Source organism: Balaenoptera musculus, chromosome 1 (genome assembly GCF_009873245.2).
Source record: "Balaenoptera musculus isolate JJ_BM4_2016_0621 chromosome 1, mBalMus1.pri.v3, whole genome shotgun sequence".
NCBI classification, from domain to species: Eukaryota; Metazoa; Chordata; class Mammalia; order Artiodactyla; family Balaenopteridae; genus Balaenoptera; species Balaenoptera musculus.
Window position 1 is genome coordinate 108,580,149 of NC_045785.1, and position 19,930 is coordinate 108,600,078.

General features: G+C 39.4%; 1 protein-coding gene across 2 annotated transcripts; it reads left to right on the forward strand.

The window, feature by feature from the left end:
* Positions 1–410: 410 nt before the first annotated feature.
* On the forward strand, positions 411–19,878 carry PRPF3 (pre-mRNA processing factor 3). Of its 2 annotated transcripts, XM_036836004.1 has the most exons (16): positions 411–540; positions 2,540–2,730; positions 3,411–3,541; positions 5,541–5,687; positions 7,037–7,120; positions 7,325–7,545; positions 8,548–8,854; positions 9,530–9,696; positions 10,477–10,556; positions 12,540–12,683; positions 13,929–14,028; positions 14,201–14,314; positions 15,688–15,806; positions 16,076–16,159; positions 17,210–17,271; positions 19,516–19,878. In XM_036836004.1, exons 2-16 carry the CDS (start codon positions 2,586–2,588, stop codon positions 19,660–19,662), a joined length of 2,052 nt encoding a protein of 683 aa, XP_036691899.1. In that variant the 5' UTR covers positions 411–540; positions 2,540–2,585; the 3' UTR covers positions 19,663–19,878. The 2 variants fall into 2 exon arrangements, with proteins under 2 accessions (XP_036691899.1, XP_036691906.1); XM_036836011.1 differs by lacking the exons at positions 411–540; positions 2,540–2,730 and adding an exon at positions 4,809–4,904 and having other exon boundaries at positions 3,410–3,541; positions 19,516–19,662.
* Positions 19,879–19,930: the final 52 nt, after the last annotated feature.

Below are 19,930 nucleotides of genomic sequence, written 5' to 3' on the forward strand. Positions count from 1 at the left end.
CTTCAGAGTCCTCCTACACTCGTTTTCTTTCTGGGTGATCTCTGGCACCACTGCGAAGTTAGGGAAAAAGGCTAAGGAGGGGGCGGGGGGCGGCTAATGCTAGTGATCACGACTCTCGCAGGGTTTACTTTCTACCACAAAGTCCAGGTTTAGCCCAAACGCAGAAGCCCCGTTTTTAGTTCTAGCATGACCTTAGCGCACTTATTCTCCACACTAGGAATCCTACAAGCAGCCCAATTTATGCTTCAGGGAACATTAACTTTGCAATAACCTAGTTAACAGATTTACCTGGGGAAACCGAAGGAGGCAAGGAACTCGCAAGCGGAAAACTTTAGGGCGCCGCCACGCAGGCGCTCCGCCGCCGGGAAAGTACCCACTACGGCTGCGCGAATTGGCGGCCCCGCCCTCCCGCGTCACGTGCTGTGGGACCGCGGCGTGGCGGCGGCAGTGGCGGTAGCGACGGCAGGCCATAGGGCGGTCAGAAGGTTTCCGGTTCCGGTGTAACGTTCGGGCTCCGTCTCAGGGGCTGAAGTTTGTGAGGTGAGTAGTGGCCCCGGGCCCAGAGAGGGTATCCTCGCGTCCTAGTGACTGGGGCTAGGGTTCAATCCAAGGGGAGGACAGAGGCGGGAAGGTTCAGTGGAAAGGAAGCTGAGAAAAGAACAAGGTTCTGTGGGTGAACGGGTTGGAATGAGATTGTTGAGAGGAGAAGGGCGGGGGCGGGAAAGGGACGAGCTGAGGAGACTCCCCTCTGAGATGAGGAGTTGGGGTAGAACGAGGCTGGGTTGGGGGCGGGTCAGAGACGGAAAGAGCAAAAAGAGAAGAATGGGAGTTTCAGGGAGGAAATTGGACTTGTAGCAAAGGAGAGCACACAGTAAAGAAGTCCTTCAGAAGATTAGAACCTGCTACCAGCTCATTCAGAGAGCTGAGGCAGAGGCAGAATGCTGCCTTCCTCTCCTTCCACACCATAACCACACCCCACCCCAACCCCGCCCCACGCAGTTATTGTTGAATATTTGATTAGTGACAAAGCTAGTTACCGTTTGGAACTTTTATTTTGGCCACTGGCTGTTTAGTTTGCACGTTATCTTATGGAGGAATGGGTTGAAATTGAGTACATTTATTCGTATGGTGCTTGGGCACACATTTCATCTGATAGAATTAGTTATGCACTAAATAGTTATTGAATGAATTAAGTGCCATATAGGAATGGCAGTCGTCCTCATTTTGTAAGATGAATGAACCCAGTCTGAGAGGAATTACTTGTCAGAAGGCTGGTAAATGGGAGAGCTCGGTGTGAGCTCTTAATTCTCTGTGGTGTCTGAATATGCTTTTGAGCAGTGCACATGTTGAGATTGGTAGGCTCTACTGCTATCTCATGATGGGTAAATAGAGCCACTGTATTCATATAACATGTCACTGAGGCACAAAATCTTTCACTCCTAGTTTCATGACTTTAATCTACTAGCTTCATATGGTTATACCAAAATTAAATACACTATTTAGCAACAGTTCTTATAGAGGATAAACCTGCCAAAAATGTAGAAGATAATCAGACTGTACCTTATAGGAGAAAGGATGTCTTAAAACATCTTAACAGATTGAATCCCAGATCGGACCCTGATGTGTGGCGCTGCTGGGAGGAGGTTAGCTTGGAGTTGAGGTCAGTCTAGTTTATTGACTTTTAGGCAATATGGAGAAAATCAGGGAAATAAAAATATTGTGTATGCTCATGAAGAGTTTTGAGATTTAAGTAGGAGATAAAAATGTAAACATGAATAAAATTTAAGAACTGTACTAACTTATATTAAACAACAAATTAAGATTGTTGTAGAGAGTCTTTTATGATGGTGTTTTCTCTATTAAGCTAAAAAGTAGAAGAATAAAGGTGAAAAGAGAGAGAGTACATCCAAAACGAGGGTAATCTTTTCTGAACTGAGGGATTAGTTATGACAGAGACCCTGTAGAACATGAGAGAGAAGTATCTAGGTACAGAATTCCCACTGGGATGAATATGAGTACAGAGAAATGTGATAGAACAGTCTTAAGGATTATGAGTTTTAATATAGGATGACTGACCTGGATAAGCCCTCTCTTATTTGTGTCCCTTAAAAGAAGGCCTGGGTTAAGGAATGCTTGCCCAGAAGTAGGAAGAATAGAACGGCTGGGCTCTGAGTGGGCTGTTTCAGTCTTGATTTAATGTTATATGCTTGCCAGTGCTTGTTGAATATGACAGAATCAAAAAAGAAGCTAGGACTCATTTCTCAGACTAGGTTATTCCCAAGGTTTGTTTGTTTATTCCACAGGTTTCACTGATCCACTGATACTTACTGAGTTAGGGTTAAAAATCAAACAGAATGTAGTCCTTTCTGTTTTGAAGTATGAGTTGTAGGGAAAGTATTTGGCTTGCAATGAAGTAGAGGAACTTGCCTAGGATTGAGAATAGAGGTGGGGAAGGCATTCCTGATATACTAACTGTTGCCTGGGATCATTTTAGTCTTCTCCTGTCCTCTAACTTAACTCTTCACTGGTTTCTTTTTAGGTGCAGTATTGAATCCTATTTTGAGCTATCCTCCTTTTCCTGAAGAATGGCACTGTCTAAGAGGGAGCTGGATGAGCTGAAACCATGGATAGAGAAGACAGTGAAGAGGGTACTGGGTTTCTCAGAGCCCACAGTGGTCACAGCAGCACTGAACTGTGTGGGGAAGGGCATGGACAAGAAGAAGGCAGCTGGTATGTACCTTTCTGAAACTTCTGGCTTAACATGTAGGATGGCCCCAAATACTGCTTTGAACTTCCCCAAAATTCTCTCTGTTGGGAGTGTCTAAGAAAATGTCAGGCCACAGTTTATTTTCTCTTGCATTATAATGGAAATAGCCTAAATAATTAATATTGCTTTTTCTCTTATTTTTTATTTTTTATACTATTTGTGACATATTTTGAATCTCAGACTGATTTCCTTTGACCACTGCACTGAGTTACGTAAATTATATTTACTTAGGAAATATACTAAAGTCAGATGGGTATATTCAGATTCAGATCGACACCTAAACATATAGCAGTCTCTATAAAATACATGAAAAAAGTTGAGGGAGGCAGATTTTGTTAAGGTAGTCTCCTCCAACTGCTGTTTGGGAAAAGTTAGAGTGGTTATTCATCTTAAACTTTGATGCTCAACCTAAACAGGTTGCTCTGGCTATGCTACTTCCTATGCCAAAAAATTATAACTATTTTTGTCTCATGGGGCAAGGTTATTCAGTGTAAGAGAATGTATGAGAATCCTACAAAGAACTTAAGAAAGCATTTCCCTCCCTCTTAGGGATAAAATTCCAGTGTTGGCATCTGTTGTATGCCTAGTATTGGACTAAGTACTTTTACCTTTTCAACCTTACCACCTCTTTTTCTCTTGCCAGACCATCTGAAACCTTTTCTTGATGATTCTACTCTCCGATTTGTGGACAAACTGTTTGAGGCTGTGGAGGAAGGCCGAAGCTCTAGGCATTCCAAGTCCAGCAGTGACAGGAGCAGAAAACGAGAGCTAAAGGTAGGTTACAGTCAACTATATGACGAGCTTGGAGTGTTTTGAATGGTAACAAAGTTGCTGAGCTTACCTGGCTCACACTTTAATATCCACTATTAGAATACCTAATATTTAAGAGAGGTACTTAGACATTGAAGTAGAGGGGGTGAACATGTATTATCACCATCTTATGGTGATGAACTACCTAAGTTCATGGGTTGAAACGTTCCAAGGAAACAGTAGGTAGCTTTGTCCTTTTTCATATACAGTTAGGAGTTTTGGTTCTCATGTTGCCCTAAGTCTCTCTCTTTTTTTTTTAATAAATTGATTGCTCTAAGATTTTACGCTTTGATTTACTTGAGACCTAATAGATTGCTTCAGAATGTGACGTCACTGCTACCTGAGCCATAGACCTCATTGTTGGTCCTTTAGAGATATTACTCTGCAATGGGCTTGTAGATGGGACACCTAACAGCAATTGATTTTTTCCTGTGTGTCTTGAGAGCCTACTGTTTTCCACATAGCATATTGCCAGTCATCTGACCCCATGAGTGGGATACTTAAAGGGACCATCATTACCTCCCTTACCTCCTTCACTTTTTATCCTATAGTTGCTGATTGGTCATGGCCTCTTTCAATATTAGCAGTGTCAAGTAGCTGATCTATCTCTTTTCTCTGTCTGTCTCTTAAAAAAAAAATCTTTTCTGTGACTCCCATCAAACCTTCCAAAGTGCTTTTGATATCCTGGCTATCCTTTTGTTTTTCCTGAGGCACAAGAATGAATAAGCAGTGTCTGCTTGGTCCCTGGCCAGGCTGTGGAACCAAGAGAAATAGAGATTTGTGTGCTTTTTGTGTTTAGAGTTTTGTAGGGTTATCAGAGGAATGCAAGATAGTCCTTGCCTTAAAGGAATTTGCAGCTTAAGGGTTGGGGGACGGGAGGGCACAACAAAATACAGTCACAAATTATAAAATTTGAGTAGCAGTTTCATGTAAATTTTAGGGTTGACTATAGAGTTTCAGACTTTCGTTGAATTTTGTTACATTTAAGGGGGAATGTTTGATCCATAGTATACACAGATCTGTAGAGTGAAGATTATGTTTTGATAGGGCGTGCTACTGTATAAGTGCTGAGGGCCTGCTGTGAATAAAGTGACTACATTGGGTGGGATTAATAAAAATGGTTTCTTGAAGGAGGTATCTAGATAGCCTTGGGATTCGGGTCCCATTTTGGTCCATTCAGTCCCCACCCCACACAATATATTATGGGAGAGTCCTTTTTCTTGAACTGTAGGAGTTCCAGGAAGCGCTCGCCCCTGGCCGAGGATATGTCCTTGCAAAACACGAGCCCTCCTAGTGAAGAGGGGATGTCACCCAAAGCCTACCACCGGTGTGTACATTTGCTTTTTCCCATTGTCCCTTCCAGTTGGCCACTCTTGGTCCTGTTAAGTTCACCTTGCAAATTAGTCAACATATTTGAGTTCCCATTGTTTGATGAGAACAAAGTGTTATTGGGGAATACTGAAAAAGAGAGAAAGCCCCTGTCCTGGAAGAGCTTAGACACTAGTTGGGAGAAAGTACGTACTAACATTGAAAGACTTAACACTTGGCAAACAGAATATCAGCAGTGTAATTTTACTTAGTATGAACCAAGCTCTTAAGCGCTAAAAGGATGTGAAACAGCAGTTTGATCAGAGTGGGATGAGATTATTAATGAGAAAAACTTCCTGGAGGAGGTGAGTTTTAGGCAGGATTTGGACTGGGGGAAAAGTTAAGGGAGATCATTACAAATGTGGGCAGTAAGATTTGCAAAGACCTTGGGATGGGAACATTTATAAGAACATGGGATGAAATTTGTTTGACTGGAGTAGGAGAATAATGAAGTTGAGATGGGTGAGATGGTCCATTTGGTAGAGGGTCTAGAAGACTCTGGGAAAAGCCACAAAATGCTGATAAGGACTAGGATTATTCTTCCCTTCTCCCATGGGCAGGGATACAACTCTTCTTTCATCTTGGGTTCCCTTAGGAAGTGTTTGGTGATGACTCTGAGATCTCCAAGGAATCATCAGGAGTAAAAAAGCGACGGATACCCCGTTTTGAGGAGGTGGAAGAGGAGCCAGAAGTAATCCCTGGGCCTCCCTCAGAGAGTCCTGGCATGCTGACTAAGCTCCAGGTTAGTAATTAAGAACTGGAAGCGGTGCTTTTGAGAGTTGAAGAAGTAAGAGATGGATGGGTCCAGATTTCTCGTGACCTTAATTTGAATTAATTGTTAGCATTGGGAAAATTTTATGTCCTGCTTTATGTTTCATCATTTTTTGGTTTAACCAGGAGTATTCCAGTTGAAGGCTATTGAAATAGCATTTACTGAGCACCTATTATGTGGCAGGGAAGGTGTGTTACATACATCATTTGCCCAAGTATCTACCTCACTGTGTCAGTAAGAGAATTATTGAAATGACTAGAACTCAACATGATGGCAGAGAAGAATTTCCAAATACTATAACACAGAAAAGATATAATCCACTTAAATAATTTTGAGTTCACTTTGTATGTTTTTAATAGGAATTATCTGTGCATTTAAAATGGGCACTGTTAAAAAATTTTGATACCACATAATTAGTAAATATTTCTTGTACCACTTAAAACTTGTTACAGAAGAAATAGAATATATACATATATATGGATGGATGGGTGGATTTGCATATTATGTATGATATTTCTGAAAGGAAAGAAACTGATGGTGATGTTTTTTTACAGAAAATGGGGTCAAGAATTCACAGTATACCCTTTTGTACTTTTTTGCATTTTAAACTATGTAAATATACCACCTATTCAAAAAAATGTTAAAAATAAATTTTTAAAAATATCTTGAAGCGCCTTGACACAGGACTCTTTTGGAAAATTCAAGAAGAGTTATTTGATCATGTCCTCAAAGCTTATTATTCTGAACTTCTTTAGGGCAGAGGAAGGGATTTACAGAGATTAGGAAGTAAGTCTTTACATTGTTGGCTCCCGTTACCCAAACTAGGAATTCAGGGACCAATAGTGTGATTTTTTTTTTTTTTTTAAGTGTAATAATGTTTATGGGTTCTGTCAGTTTTGCATGCATTTTTTAAATGTTCACAGTTGCCCTGTAAGGTAGGTACCATTTTTACCCCTTTTAGACACTTGGAGGTTTAGAAATTAAATACCATGTTCAAGGTCACACAAGCATTAAATGGCAGAGTTAAGATTCAAACTCAAGTTTCCCTGACTCCAGAGTCTTAATTAGCAAGCTGTGTTACTATCAATACTTAACATGCCAATCCTGCCTTGGGAAGATAGGTTGAAAAATTCCAGTGCTCAGCTGTGTAGGCTTATCTTTATTACACTTTCTAGCCTGTGGTACAAGCAGAATGTGATGGGGTCATTCAAAATTTTTTGTTCTCTAAACCTGAAAGCCCTTTGAGTTTAGGAACCTGTATGAGAGAAATAAAAAAGAGATGTTAACTGTTTTTCAACTTTTTCCCCCACTGAGAGCAGATCAAACAGATGATGGAGGCAGCAACACGGCAAATCGAGGAAAGGAAAAAACAACTAAGTTTCATTAGTCCCCCTACGCCTCAGGTATTGTAACCAGATTTCTCTGAAAATAAGAATCTTTAGCACAGAATTTCTTGCCACCCACTCAAATGAGAGTCCAGAAGATGACTGCATGTTCCACCCCCAATTTACCACAGTCTACCACTCTGTGGCGGTGGGGGGGGCCGGGGGAGATCTGTCTGCTTGTCTAATTTTTCTGATTCTGATTTCTTTTTCTCTGTCTCACAGCCAAAGACTCCTTCTTCCTCCCAACCAGAGCGACTTCCAATTGGCAACACTATTCAGCCCTCCCAGGCCGCCACTTTCATGAATGATGCCATTGAGAAGGCAAGGAAAGCAGCTGAACTACAAGCCCGCATCCAAGCCCAGCTGGCACTGAAGCCAGGGCTCATCGGCAATGCCAACATGGTGGGCCTGGCCAATCTCCATGCTATGGGCATTGCTCCCCCGTGAGTATCTGTTTCATGGAACTCGTTTCTGAAGCTTGAGAAGCAATAAATACCTTTGAATGTTATTGATCCTCTTCTTGCAAGGAACTTAAATAATTTCTTAGACAGTTTCATATTTCTTACATATACTCAGTAAATACCAATTGAATTTATTCTCTTGGTTACCTTGTTGCAGAGTTTAATTATCTTCTTTTTACAATTGGTAGAACTGAAGTTAAGATTATTCCTCTAATATTGGAGGTAGGAATAGAGTCAGGTTTCCTGGTTCATAAGTCAGAACTATATCCATTAAACCACATTGAGTGAGACCAGATCTGAGAGCTCTCTACAAGTGGGTAAAGGTGATAGACTTCATTTTTAGCACCTTAATTGGTTTGCCATCCCCTGTCTGACTCAAGAATTAAGAAGTAAAGGAAGATATGATTCCAACTTCTTACCATTGTAATTTATAAGTTCATTTCATCTGATTGTACTCTATACTCAACTGTCCAGTTTGATAGTTTCAATCAAGATGTTATTATTCACTGATGAGTTTATGTTCCTTAGAATTTTGTAACCTAGTTGTCTTTGTTGGGTTTTGATTTTTCCTTTCTTTTTTTTTTTTTTTTTTTTTTTAATTTTATTTATTTTGGGCTGCGTTGGGTCTTCGTTGCTGTGCGTGAGCTTTCTGTAGTTGTGGCGAGCGGGGGCTACTCTTCATCACGCTGTGCGGGCTTCTCATTGTGGTGGCTTTTCTTGTTGAGCATAGGCACGTGGGCTTAGCAGTTGGGCCTCGCAGACTCTAGAGCACAGGCTCAGTAGTCGTGGCACATGGGCTTAGTTGCTCCACAGCACGTGGGATCTTCCTGGACCAGGGATTGAACCCGTGTCCCCTGCATTGGCAGGCTGATTCTTAATCACTGCGCCACCAGGGAAGTCCTGTTTTTTATTTTCTGCTTGTTTTTTTTTTTGCTTGACTTATTGTTCCAAATGGGATTTATTCCTTTGTGGGCTATTTTTCAGGAAGGTGGAGTTAAAAGATCAAACTAAACCTACACCACTGATTCTTGATGAACAAGGTCGAACTGTAGATGCAACCGGCAAGGAAATTGAGCTGACACACCGTATGCCTACTCTGAAGGCCAATATTCGGGCTGTGAAGAGGGAACAATTCAAGCAACAGCTAAAAGAAAAGCCATCAGAAGACATGGAGTCTAATACCTTTTTTGACCCCCGAGTCTCAATTGCCCCTTCCCAGCGCCAGAGACGCACTTTTAAATTCCACGACAAGGGCAAATTTGAAAAGATTGCCCAGCGATTACGGACAAAGGTATCTGGCTTAGAATATAATCAAGAATTTTGAAGAAGTTAGGAAGGTGACAAAGGAAATTGAATATAGTCCTGAAATAACCGTCAACTCAGTTCTCTATGTTTTTGGCAATTAGATAAACAAGTAGTAAAGCAATGAGTAATTTTTAAAATACTATATTTTTTCCTGGAATACTTGATTTTTAGCTGATTTGTCTTCTCAATTACTTTCATTCTACTTAGGTAGAAATAAAATTGAATTTGAAAATTCTCCACATACAACGGTCAGTGGAGGGAAACCGTTGAGAACCCTCAGGGCAACTGATGAAAGCTAGTCTGTTGTTAAAATTTACGGCAGACAGTCCACACACTTGGATAGTTTAATTGACTGTATATGTGATGACTTTTACCTTCTTGTTTTCATCCTCTCAGAATGAGGTTTTCCATAAAATTCCATTTCTGCATATTTGCTGCAGGCAGGCACTGTGGGGTAAAGGGCTAGTGATGAGGGTGAAATGTATGTAAATCAACCAAGTAAAGGATAAAGTAAAGAACACCTCCTTTTTCTAAGCTTTCAGAAAGTGTGAATTTGTTGCATTAGATGTAAAGAGTTCAACAAAGGAGTGTTTTAAAGTTTGGGATTCTACTACTTCCCTGTTTTCTTTGACTTCAATTTATCTTCTTGTCTTGTCTTTAGGCTCAACTGGAGAAGCTGCAGGCAGAGATCTCACAAGCAGCTCGAAAAACAGGCATTCATACTTCAACTAGGCTGGCCCTCATTGCTCCTAAGAAGGAGTTGAAGGAAGGTGATATCCCTGAAATTGAGTGGTGGGACTCTTATATCATCCCCAATGGCTTTGACCTGTGAGTTTGTTGGTTAATACCTTTTAATAAGGCTAGAGTTTTAATGGGAAAGATGGTACTTGTGCATTAAGTAAAAATTTTAAATCCAAGGAAGATAGATAACCATATACAAGCTCATATATTTGTAAAGAATATGTTGTATGGGTTGTTTTAGTTTTTTGGGTTAATGTAGGAGGATTGGGCACATATAGTCTAAATAATCTATACAAATAATCTGTAAAATTTCTGCTTGCTTTGTTATACATTGTTATTTGTTTTTACCATATTTGTTTTCTTAATTACCTTCTTTTGCTACTTATAATAGGTGTTTACATTTCTTAAAGATCCAGTCCTAGAATAGAGCAAGGATTCTTAGTTGATGGGGGAGAGAATGAAAAAGCATATAAGAAACATTTGGCGAGCTTCAATCATATCTGCTCCATTATTCTGATACATGGCTTTAGGAGACTGTCTCAGCCTTTCCTTATGTTTCCTTTGTCAACCGCTGTCCCAGCGAATTATTGTTACTAATGAGAGAATATGGTGTCCATCAGGGGTGTTAGGGTAGAAAAAAAAGATTGACAATGACTGGTGTAGAGAGTGCATCCAACCTTAGTGGGACCGTTCTCTCATCTTGAAAATTATATGTAATATATTATATATTATAGACATGCAAATACTTTTAAAAATTCTAGAATGCATTATGGAGAGTGGATTTTTTCATTGTGTTTCTGAGATTCCCTCTCTCTTGGAATCATCTCTACCCACATATCCTATTTTCCCTTCTTCCTCCAATTTTAGTACAGAGGAAAATCCCAAGAGAGAAGATTATTTTGGAATCACAAATCTTGTTGAACATCCAGCCCAGCTCAACCCTCCAGGTAATGTAGAGATTACTCAGTCAAAGCTCTAGAGAAGTATTAGCCAATAGAAATGTATGTGATAATGGGCATGTTCTCTATCTGGGCTGTCTATACTATAGCTGCTGTGCACACATGACTATTGAGAACTTGAAAACCAAGTTGCATTAATACAGCTGAGGGACTGAATTTTTAATTTTATTCAATTTTAATTTAAATTGAAATAGTACATGTAGCTAGTGGCTACAGTATTGGACAGTGCAGCTGTAGAGGATTGAGGTCTAATCTATAGATGGCCTCACTGATGTATATTACAAATTGGGCTTTTGCCATAGTGTTGACTCCCAACTCCAATCTAGTACACCACCACTAAACTCCTGGCCTTCTTCAATCTTCTTTTTCTTCAGCCTTTCTCTTTATCATTTTTGTAGTGAAAGTCTGTTGGCTTAGTCAGAAGAGATGGGTTTTAGTTGTGGCTGTGAACTAGCTAAATCCCTTGGGTAGATCACTTATAATAAAGAATTTCCTCATATGTAGAGATAATACTAACTGATATTCCTTCTTAAGCAATCACAGAAGATTTTCATCAAATTTGAGATGAATAGAGGAGGTTAGCTTTTACTCAGTTAGTAAATTTACTCAGTAAATTTGCTTGCCAGTATCTCTAATAAGTTCAGAAAAGTAGATTGAGACCCTGTGATAATAAAAGGATAATAATTATTGAATTATACTTAATCAGAATGTACTTAGCTGTCATCAGCATGAATCATTAGAAGAAAGTGGGGGATTTTGTTTGTTCTAACAAATTGAGTAAATCTGCTTTGGGAGCTCAGAAGATTTTTTCCCAATCTCTATGACTCTTAAATTATAAATTTCATAATGTTGGCCAGTGGTTTTCAAATTGTATTCCATAGGCACGTTGAGGTTCAATAAGTAGGATCCAAATGGAATTCTGGATACCCACCACCTACCCCAAATCCTCACACAGAGCAGCCGGAGCAGCTCTAATTTTGTTTTCTATATTTGCTACATTTCAGTTTATAAAAGGGTTCAACTGCTTAAAGAAAAACAAGTTAGAACATTACTCATGAAAGATAAGAATGCTTTTTTTTTAATATAAATTTATTTATTTATTTATTTATTTATTTATTTTTGGCTGTGTTGGGTCTTCGTTTCTGTGCGAGGGCTTTCTCCAGTTGCGGCGAGTGGGGACCACTCTTTATCGCGGTGCGTGGGCCTCACTGTCGTGGCCTCTCCCGTTGTGGAGCACAGGCTCCAGATGCGCAGGCTCAGTAGTTGTGGCTCACGGGCTTAGTTGCTCCGCGGCATGTGGGAATCTTCCCAGACCAGGGCTCGAACCCGTGTCCCCTGCATTGGCAGGCAGATTCCCAACCACTGCGCCACCAGGGAAGCCCCCAAAGAATGCTTTTTAAAGACAACCATAATACCATTATCACAACCTAAAATTAACTAAAAATAAACTAGAGGTCCTTTCTTTTTCTTTTTTTTTTTTTAATCTTAATTGGAGTATAGTTGATTTACAATGTTGTGTTAGTTAGTTTTAGGCGTACAGCAAAGTTAATCAGCTACACATATACAGATATCCACTATTTTTTAGATTATTTTCCCATATTGGCCATTACAGAGTATTGAGTAGAGTTCCCTGTGCTATACAGTAAGTAGGTCCTTATTAGTAGTGTGTATATGTCAATCCCAGTCTTCCAATTTATCCCTTCCCCCTTACCCCCTGGTAACCATAAGTCTGTTTTCTACATCCGTAACTCTGTTTCTGTTTTGTAGATAAGTTCATTTGTACCCTTTTTTCAGATTCCACATATAAGCGATATCATATATTTGTCTTTCTCTGTCTGACTTATTTCACTCATTATGACAATCTCTAGGTCAATCCATGTTGCTGTAAAGTTCCTTTTAATGTGATTAATATTCACCTATATCCCTCTAATATGCTTATTACTTTGGTACATTCATTTCTCTGCCTGACAGTCGACAATGACACACCAGTTACTCTGGGGGTATATCTGACCAAGAAGGAACAGAAGAAACTTCGAAGGCAAACAAGGAGGGAAGCACAGAAGGAGCTACAAGAGAAAGTCAGGCTAGGCCTGATGCCTCCTCCAGAACCCAAAGGTACATATCTTAGAGGCAGGGAAGAAAGGGTGACAAGTTTATCTCTGTCATTCTAGAGGAACTTTAGCATCTCTCTCTATATGGGTGCTTTTTGTTTCTCAGAATCATTCATTGGTTATATTTTGTTTTATTTCTATACAACTATCAAAAAAGGAGAAAGAAGTTGGGTAATATTTGCATTTGCAACTAATTAAAGCAGAATTGCTTTTAGCTTTAACAAAAAGATCGTTTTGTGATCTCAGATTAACATCTTTATTCTTAAATGGAGCATAAATAACATTTATTGGCTAAGATTATTTGCAATAAACAAGACTGTTTACTGTTTAAAAAAAGAAAAATGTTTTTAGTCTCAGTGAGAATCTATGTACTGAATTATCCTGTAACTCAGGCTCATTTCAAATAAATTAGTGAGATTTTAGAGGTGGGTGCTTAGGCTGTCAAAGAAAAACCCAAACTGCTTCTCCTTTTGTTTGGGGTTCCTGGATGAGAAGGTGGGGTGGAGGTCAGTGCTCACAAATGCTCCTACTTGACTGACGAGGGGAGGGCGCCTTTCAAAAACAAGAAGGTGGGACTGACTGGGTATAAGAGCAGGGTCCGTGGATAGTTTACAGCTAAATGATCATTTCAGGGCCATTTCAAGGCAGATAGTATATCTCATTCCTTTACTCATTCACAACTCATTTATGATTTCATTCAAAACTGTTTAATAATAAATGGTTTATATTAAAAAAAAAAAAAACTAATATTGACCATAAAACATTCCTATATTCCTGGAAGAATAATAGGCTTGAAATTCATGAAGATAGTAGTTGGCGTATTTGCATAGAGTTGTTACGTACATAATTCTTAAATGTTTGAAAAATGAAAATGCAGTTTCAAAAACCTCACTCCTGTAGTTTCCATTATCAGTTAGTAATATTTTGAGTGAGCACTGTTATGTGTAGGATCTTTCACTAAATGCTATGATAAGAGTGAAAAATGCCAAAGAAATTAAGTTCCTTGTTTTTCATAAATTTTCAAACAATGTGAATAAACGCATACCAATTATTTAGATTAATTATGTGACCTCCCTCAAATGCTGAATTAATTGGATGGGCTTTCAAGGTAAGAGCATTTGGAGGAAGTGAGTTTTGAGCAGAGATTTGAAATAGGTGAATGATATGAATTAGTAGAGAAGAGATTGACAGGTTATCCCAGCTGGAGTAATGACTTAGGAGATTGATTTTTATCATCTCTTCACTGCAGTGAGAATTTCAAATTTGATGCGAGTATTAGGAACAGAAGCTGTTCAAGACCCCACGAAGGTAGAAGCCCATGTCAGAGCTCAGATGGCAAAAAGACAGAAGTAAGTGCCATGGGATTGGGTGGAAACCCAGGGCAAGTACCTTTCCCAGACTCTTCTGGGGGATCCATATTTGGAGGGAGGGGAGAGTTCTCCGTTGCTCTCTCTTTCCCTCAGCCCTGCCTCTGATCTTCAATGCCTTTCTCACTTGTGGATGTCCTTCCTGTCACGACAGAGCGCATGAAGAGGCCAACGCTGCCCGAAAACTTACAGCAGAACAGAGAAAGGTCAAGAAAATTAAAAAGCTTAAAGAAGACATTTCACAGGGGGTACACATATCTGTTTATAGGTAGGTGTCCAAACTGGGCCAGCCTTTTCCTTAGAAATACCAAAACATTTTCCAAGTGACTGAGGCAGAATCACTGGTGTAAAGCATACCTAATATCAGTTCTACTCTCTTAACGACCCTAGTGTAAATCAAGAGCTAGTAGATCTTTTTCATTGGTGAGGGTTAAAAACATAGTCTTCTATCTCTGAGGTCTTAGTGAACTAATACTAGTTCTGAAGAATGAATGAACGAATATGCTTATTCAGGCCAAGATGTGAACTAGGGATCATTCATCCTTTATGAAGCATAAAATATTATTTTTTTAGGAAGCATTAAAAGTTTTTTTCCTCAGTTAACTATATCCTTATCCTAATGTATTGCAGTAATCCTTTTATTCCCACTCCAAAATGGACTTTATTTATTTATTTATTTATTTTTGATTTATTTATTTGTTTTTATTTTTGGCTGAATTGGGTCTTCGTTGCTGCGCGCGGGCTTTATCTAGTTGCGGCGAGTGGGGGCTACTCTTCATTGCAGTGCACAGGCTTCTTGTTGTGGCTTCTCTTGTTGTGGAGCACAGGCTCTAGGCACTCAGGCTCAGTAGTTGTGGCTCACGGGCTTAGTTGCTCCGTGGCATGTGGGATCTTCCCGGACCAGGGCTCGAACCCATGTCCCCTGAATTGGCAGGCGGATTCTTAACCACTGCACCACTAAGGAAGCCCTGGACTTTATATGTTGTAAATATTTTCTACCTTTTGTGTTGATTTAATGTTTTCATTTTATTCTTTTATGTCAAGTACATGTGTATCTTCTGTTTAGATGTGCTCATGTTTAGTTCTTTATTATAAAAACGGCACATTATTATAAAAGTAGTGAATGCTTACTAAGATGAAAAACATTCTAACAATACAGAAGGACATTTACTGAAAAAGTCTCCTTCCTATTCTCTGATCCCTTAGGACCACTCACTGTGGGTAACTGCCACTGACAGTTTTTCGTATATTCTTCTAGAAGTTTTTCAGGCATAGCATTGTGACTACTTTATATTATAAGCATCTAGAGAGCAAAGAATTTGTTGGTCTTTATACTGTCAAGAACAACTAGCATATAAATATTTTTGGATGATGGTAAATATCTCTCCTTCATTCTTAGAGTAAATTTTGATTACCTGCTATTTGTTGTAAAGTGTACAGTGCTAGACTTTGAAGAAGTTTAAGACAGTAGAAATACTTCTGGATTCATCAATTTTACCTTTAAGCATTAGTATATTTGCTTACTCCAAATGCCTTTGTTTTTAGAGAGAAAACTATTTTGGATCCATTTTTATTTGCCATTCCATTCAGGCAGCTGCTGATGCTAAAATGAAAGCCATAACTAAACTTTCCCTTCTCCAGAGTTCGAAATTTGAGCAACCCAGCCAAGAAGTTCAAGATTGAGGCCAATGCTGGGCAGCTGTACCTGACAGGGGTGGTGGTACTGCACAAGGATGTCAACGTGGTAGTAGTGGAAGGGGGTGAGTCTGAAAAAATTGAGGCAACCCTAGGCCTTGAAGTGATTAACATGGTGGGAAGAAAGGAGAAAAAGATAGTATTTTAGAGCCATACCTGGGTTTAATATCTTGGGCCTCTGTTTCTGTGTTTATTGGAGTAGAAGGACCTAAGATGTGGTTCCTGGGATTGCTTCAGCTACCACATTAATGTCTGAGCATTGAATGCACTCAAACGTTCTTTCTACCCCATTGTCTTCCACAACTCTGGCAAAATTCTCCTTCTCTGTTTCTAGGCCCCAAGGCCCAGAAGAAATTTAAGCGTCTTATGCTGCATCGGATAAAGTGGGATGAACAGACATCTAACACAAAGGGAGATGGTGAATGGGGGTTAGAGGGGATTAAGTGGGAGGTGGGATGGTACTCTGTCCATTCATCTGTTCCCTCTCTCTGACACTCTTGCAAATACCAGATAATGTTCAAGAATTTTAGACCCATTTGGACTTTAAGCATGCTAGACATTCATACAGTATTTATTATATGATCATATGCATGAGTATTAGTTATTCTCCTGCCTGTCCTTTAAGGCCTTTCTAACCATCTGGTTTCCCTGTTAGCCCAGAATCTGGATATTGGCTACATGAGTGTATTTAGTTTGTGAAATTTCAGCAAGCTGCGCATTCATATGTGCACTGTCTATATTATATGATTTTTTGATAAAAAGTTTTTTAAAGGGTTGAGAGCAAAAAATATTTTTCAGATCAAAAAAAGCTCTCTGCTTCATTCAAGAAAATAAACTTTTATTCTTTTGCCCAAGTTTATCTTGTATATATATTTGACATCCTCCAGGCCATCATTCTTCCATCAATATTCATTCTTCCCTTCTTTGAAGACCTGGGTTAGCATTTAACATGTGCAGAGAACCTTACTTTCCTTAACTTTGGCCCTTTTATACTTTTCGTTCTTCCCTATTTTTGTACTTAAAGTACACTTTTTACTATAATTGACCTATATTTTATTTTGTTTCGCAAGTGTTCCTAAGATATTTTCATTCATTATATCTGTCCTCCTTCATTAGACTAAAAACTCCTTGAGAATGGACTCTTATCATTTTGGCATCTGAAGTGCTTAGGACAAGTTTTTATTGTTCTTTTATTTATCTCCTTATTCCCAATACCTGTCACAGCTCTTGACACGTAATTGGTCCTCAATACATGTTTGTTGAATTAATTAATGTCCCTGCCTGTTTGGAGATTTCAGTCTAATTGGGGGGGAATGAAGAGTGACAGAAGACATTTGATCCCAATACATGAGAAAAGGTGATAATATTTAAAAGAATTTGGGTAGGCTTGAATACTGTTTGTTTAGAACCTAAATCTTGGTGTCTCATCTAAGTCTAGAGCAAGATTTAGCTATATTGTCTTTTCCAGATGATGAGGAATCTGATGAGGAAGCTGTGAAGAAAACCAACAAATGTGTACTAGTCTGGGAGGTAGGTGATCCTTTGTTAAACACTGAAGCAGAACTTTAGCTAATTCCTGATTGCTTATACTATGCAAATGGAGCAATATAATGGTAAAACTAAATAATGACTAATCCCTTAAGTAATTTGTATTTCTTTTTGGAATTCATTGTTAAGTATTTGGCAGCAAATCCTTCCTGATTATATTTTAGTTAAATTGATGGGTATATAGTTTATGCCATCTGGGGTAAAGTATGGAGACTGGTGGCAAGAATACAAATTCTCTATTTATTTCACAGTCATGGATGTGAGACTTGGAAAGAGGGAAATGAATTGTAGAATTTTTCTTTGGATATAGTGAAAGAAGTACTAGACTTAAGAATACAAAGTTGGGAGTCTGGGCAGTATCACTTACTAGCTGTGTAACCGGGCAAGACACTTAATGTCAAAAACTGTTGCTTTGTCTATAAAATGTGGATATTATTTTCTCTCCCTATTGTCAGTTTTTTTTTGAGAACCTAATTTGATTATTATGTAATGATGCTTTGCAAAATGTGACTAAATCACTCTTAAAATGGAATTTTTTTATGGTTATACAGTTCTTTCATCCCTCAAATTTTCTTAGTGAGCCACACTATTCTGAAGAATGAATGAATGAGTGAATATGCTTGTTCAGGCCAAGTTGTGAACTAAGGATCATTCACCCTTTGTGAAGTGTAAAATATCATCCTATTTCTCCAGGAAGCATTAAAAGTTTCTTTCCTCAGTAACTATATTCTTATCCTGGTGTACTGCAGTAATCCTTTTATTCCCACTCCAAAATACATTTTATACATTGTAAATATTTTCTACCTTTGTGTTGATTTAATGTTTTCATTTTATTCTTTTAGGTTGCATGCGCGTGTGTATCTTCTATTTTTTAAATGTGCTCATATTTAGTAACTAGTTCTTTATTATAGAAGTAGTACTTTGGGACTTCCCTGGCAGTCCAGCGGTTAAGACTCCGCACTTCTCCTGCAGGGGGCTCGGGTTCGATCCCTGGTCGGGGAACTAAGATCCCACATGCCATGCGGCACGGCCCGAAAACAAAAAAAGTAGTACTTTATTACAAAAGTAGTGAATGCTCATTAAAGTAAATTCTGACAACACAGAAGAGCACTTACTGAAATAGTCCCTTCCGATCCCCTCATTTTTTAAGACCACTCTATAGGTAATTGCTACTGTTTTTCACGTATCCTTCTGTCTTACCCCAGATTCCTCCAATTTATGCATACTAAGTAGGTAATAATAACCATAATAACTGTTTCTCTGTCTCATAAGTCCCCATCTGCATATTTAATATCCCCCAGCCCCTTCATCTCTTTAAAATTCTGTTCCATTTATCTCTGAGAGTCCTCAGGAATTATTTCTCAGGTTCAGAAATAAGCCAAGTTGTGCTTTAGCCTCCTTTTGGGAATCTGATCCCTGAAAGCCTCTTGAGGTAGCACTTTGTGACTGCCATTGCAGCTGGTCCCTTTGGTGAGAATGCGGTTCCATTAAGTACTGAATCTTTCTATTGTAGTTGTCTGCAGGTTATCCCCCCTGGCTCCCATTCCTCTCTCCCCCGAACCCCTGTATTGTTCTTTGTCACTGGGCCCCAGAACCTCCTGCTTATATACACAGTCTCACTAAGTCTTGTGAAAAGAGTCCTTTTAGCCTCTAACTCCTTTCTCCTTAAATGCCCCAATATGGAGGCCTGGTAGGAGGCAAGTTCATCCCATCTCACCCTCCCTAGTCCTTCCTGACTTACTCTGCCATCCAGGCACCAGAGCACAGAACTCATCCTCCATTCAGTCAAAAAAACAAACCCATATAAAGTCATGGAAACTCAGCAAATATCCAAGGGGGTGGAGGTTAGAATTGTTTGTTTTGTTTTGTTTGTTTAATATTTATTTATTTATTTATTTAGGCTGCACCAGGTCTTAGTTGCGGCACTCGGGATCTTTTATTTGAGGCATGCGGGATCTTTAGTTGCGGCTTGTGGGCTTCTTAGTTGCAGCATGCATGCGGGATCTAGTTCCCTGACCAGGGATCGAACGCGGGCCCCCTGCATTGGGAGCCTGGAGTCTTACCCACGGGACCACCAGGGAAGTCCCTAGAATTGTTTTTACCATAAAATTATGTTCAGGTAGGCACATTGCTACACAGATGTTACTAGGCTTTATAAAGGAATATTATATCTGATTTAAATTAGAAGTTGCAGTGTTTTTATTAAAAATTTTGTCTCTTTCCCAGGGTACAGCCAAAGACCGGAGCTTTGGGGAGATGAAGTTCAAACAGTGCCCTACAGAGAACATGGCTCGGGAGCATTTCAAAAAGCATGGGGCTGAGCACTACTGGGACCTTGCGCTGAGTGAATCTGTGTTGGAGTCCACCGACTGAGACTACTGCAAGCCCTTGCCTCTCCCTTCTTGCCTTTGTCTCTTCAGTCCTCTCCCTTATTCTACTTCCAAACCCAGCCCTACTTGTGTGTGTGATCTCAGAACTGTGCCAGGCTGACACTGGGACAAAGGGAGAACACCTTGCTTCCTTCCCCAGACAGCCTGGTGCTGCCCTTTATTCCCCTTATGTGAATATGATTAAAGAGTTATTTTTAAAGTCGGTATGATATTTTTCACACGTTCAAAGGTATTGGAGTTTGGGTCTTCAG

Excerpts from the sequence above, each read along its gene's own strand:
- PRPF3 (XM_036836004.1), top strand. The coding sequence starts at position 2,586 with ATGGCACTGTCTAAGAGGGAGCTGGATGAGCTGAAACCATGGATAGAG. Across the intron at positions 2,731-3,410 it reads GGACAAGAAGAAGGCAGCTG|ACCATCTGAAACCTTTTCTT; the intron begins GTATGTACCTTT and ends TTCTCTTGCCAG. Across the intron at positions 8,855-9,529 it reads CCCAGCGATTACGGACAAAG|GCTCAACTGGAGAAGCTGCA; the intron begins GTATCTGGCTTA and ends TCTTGTCTTTAG.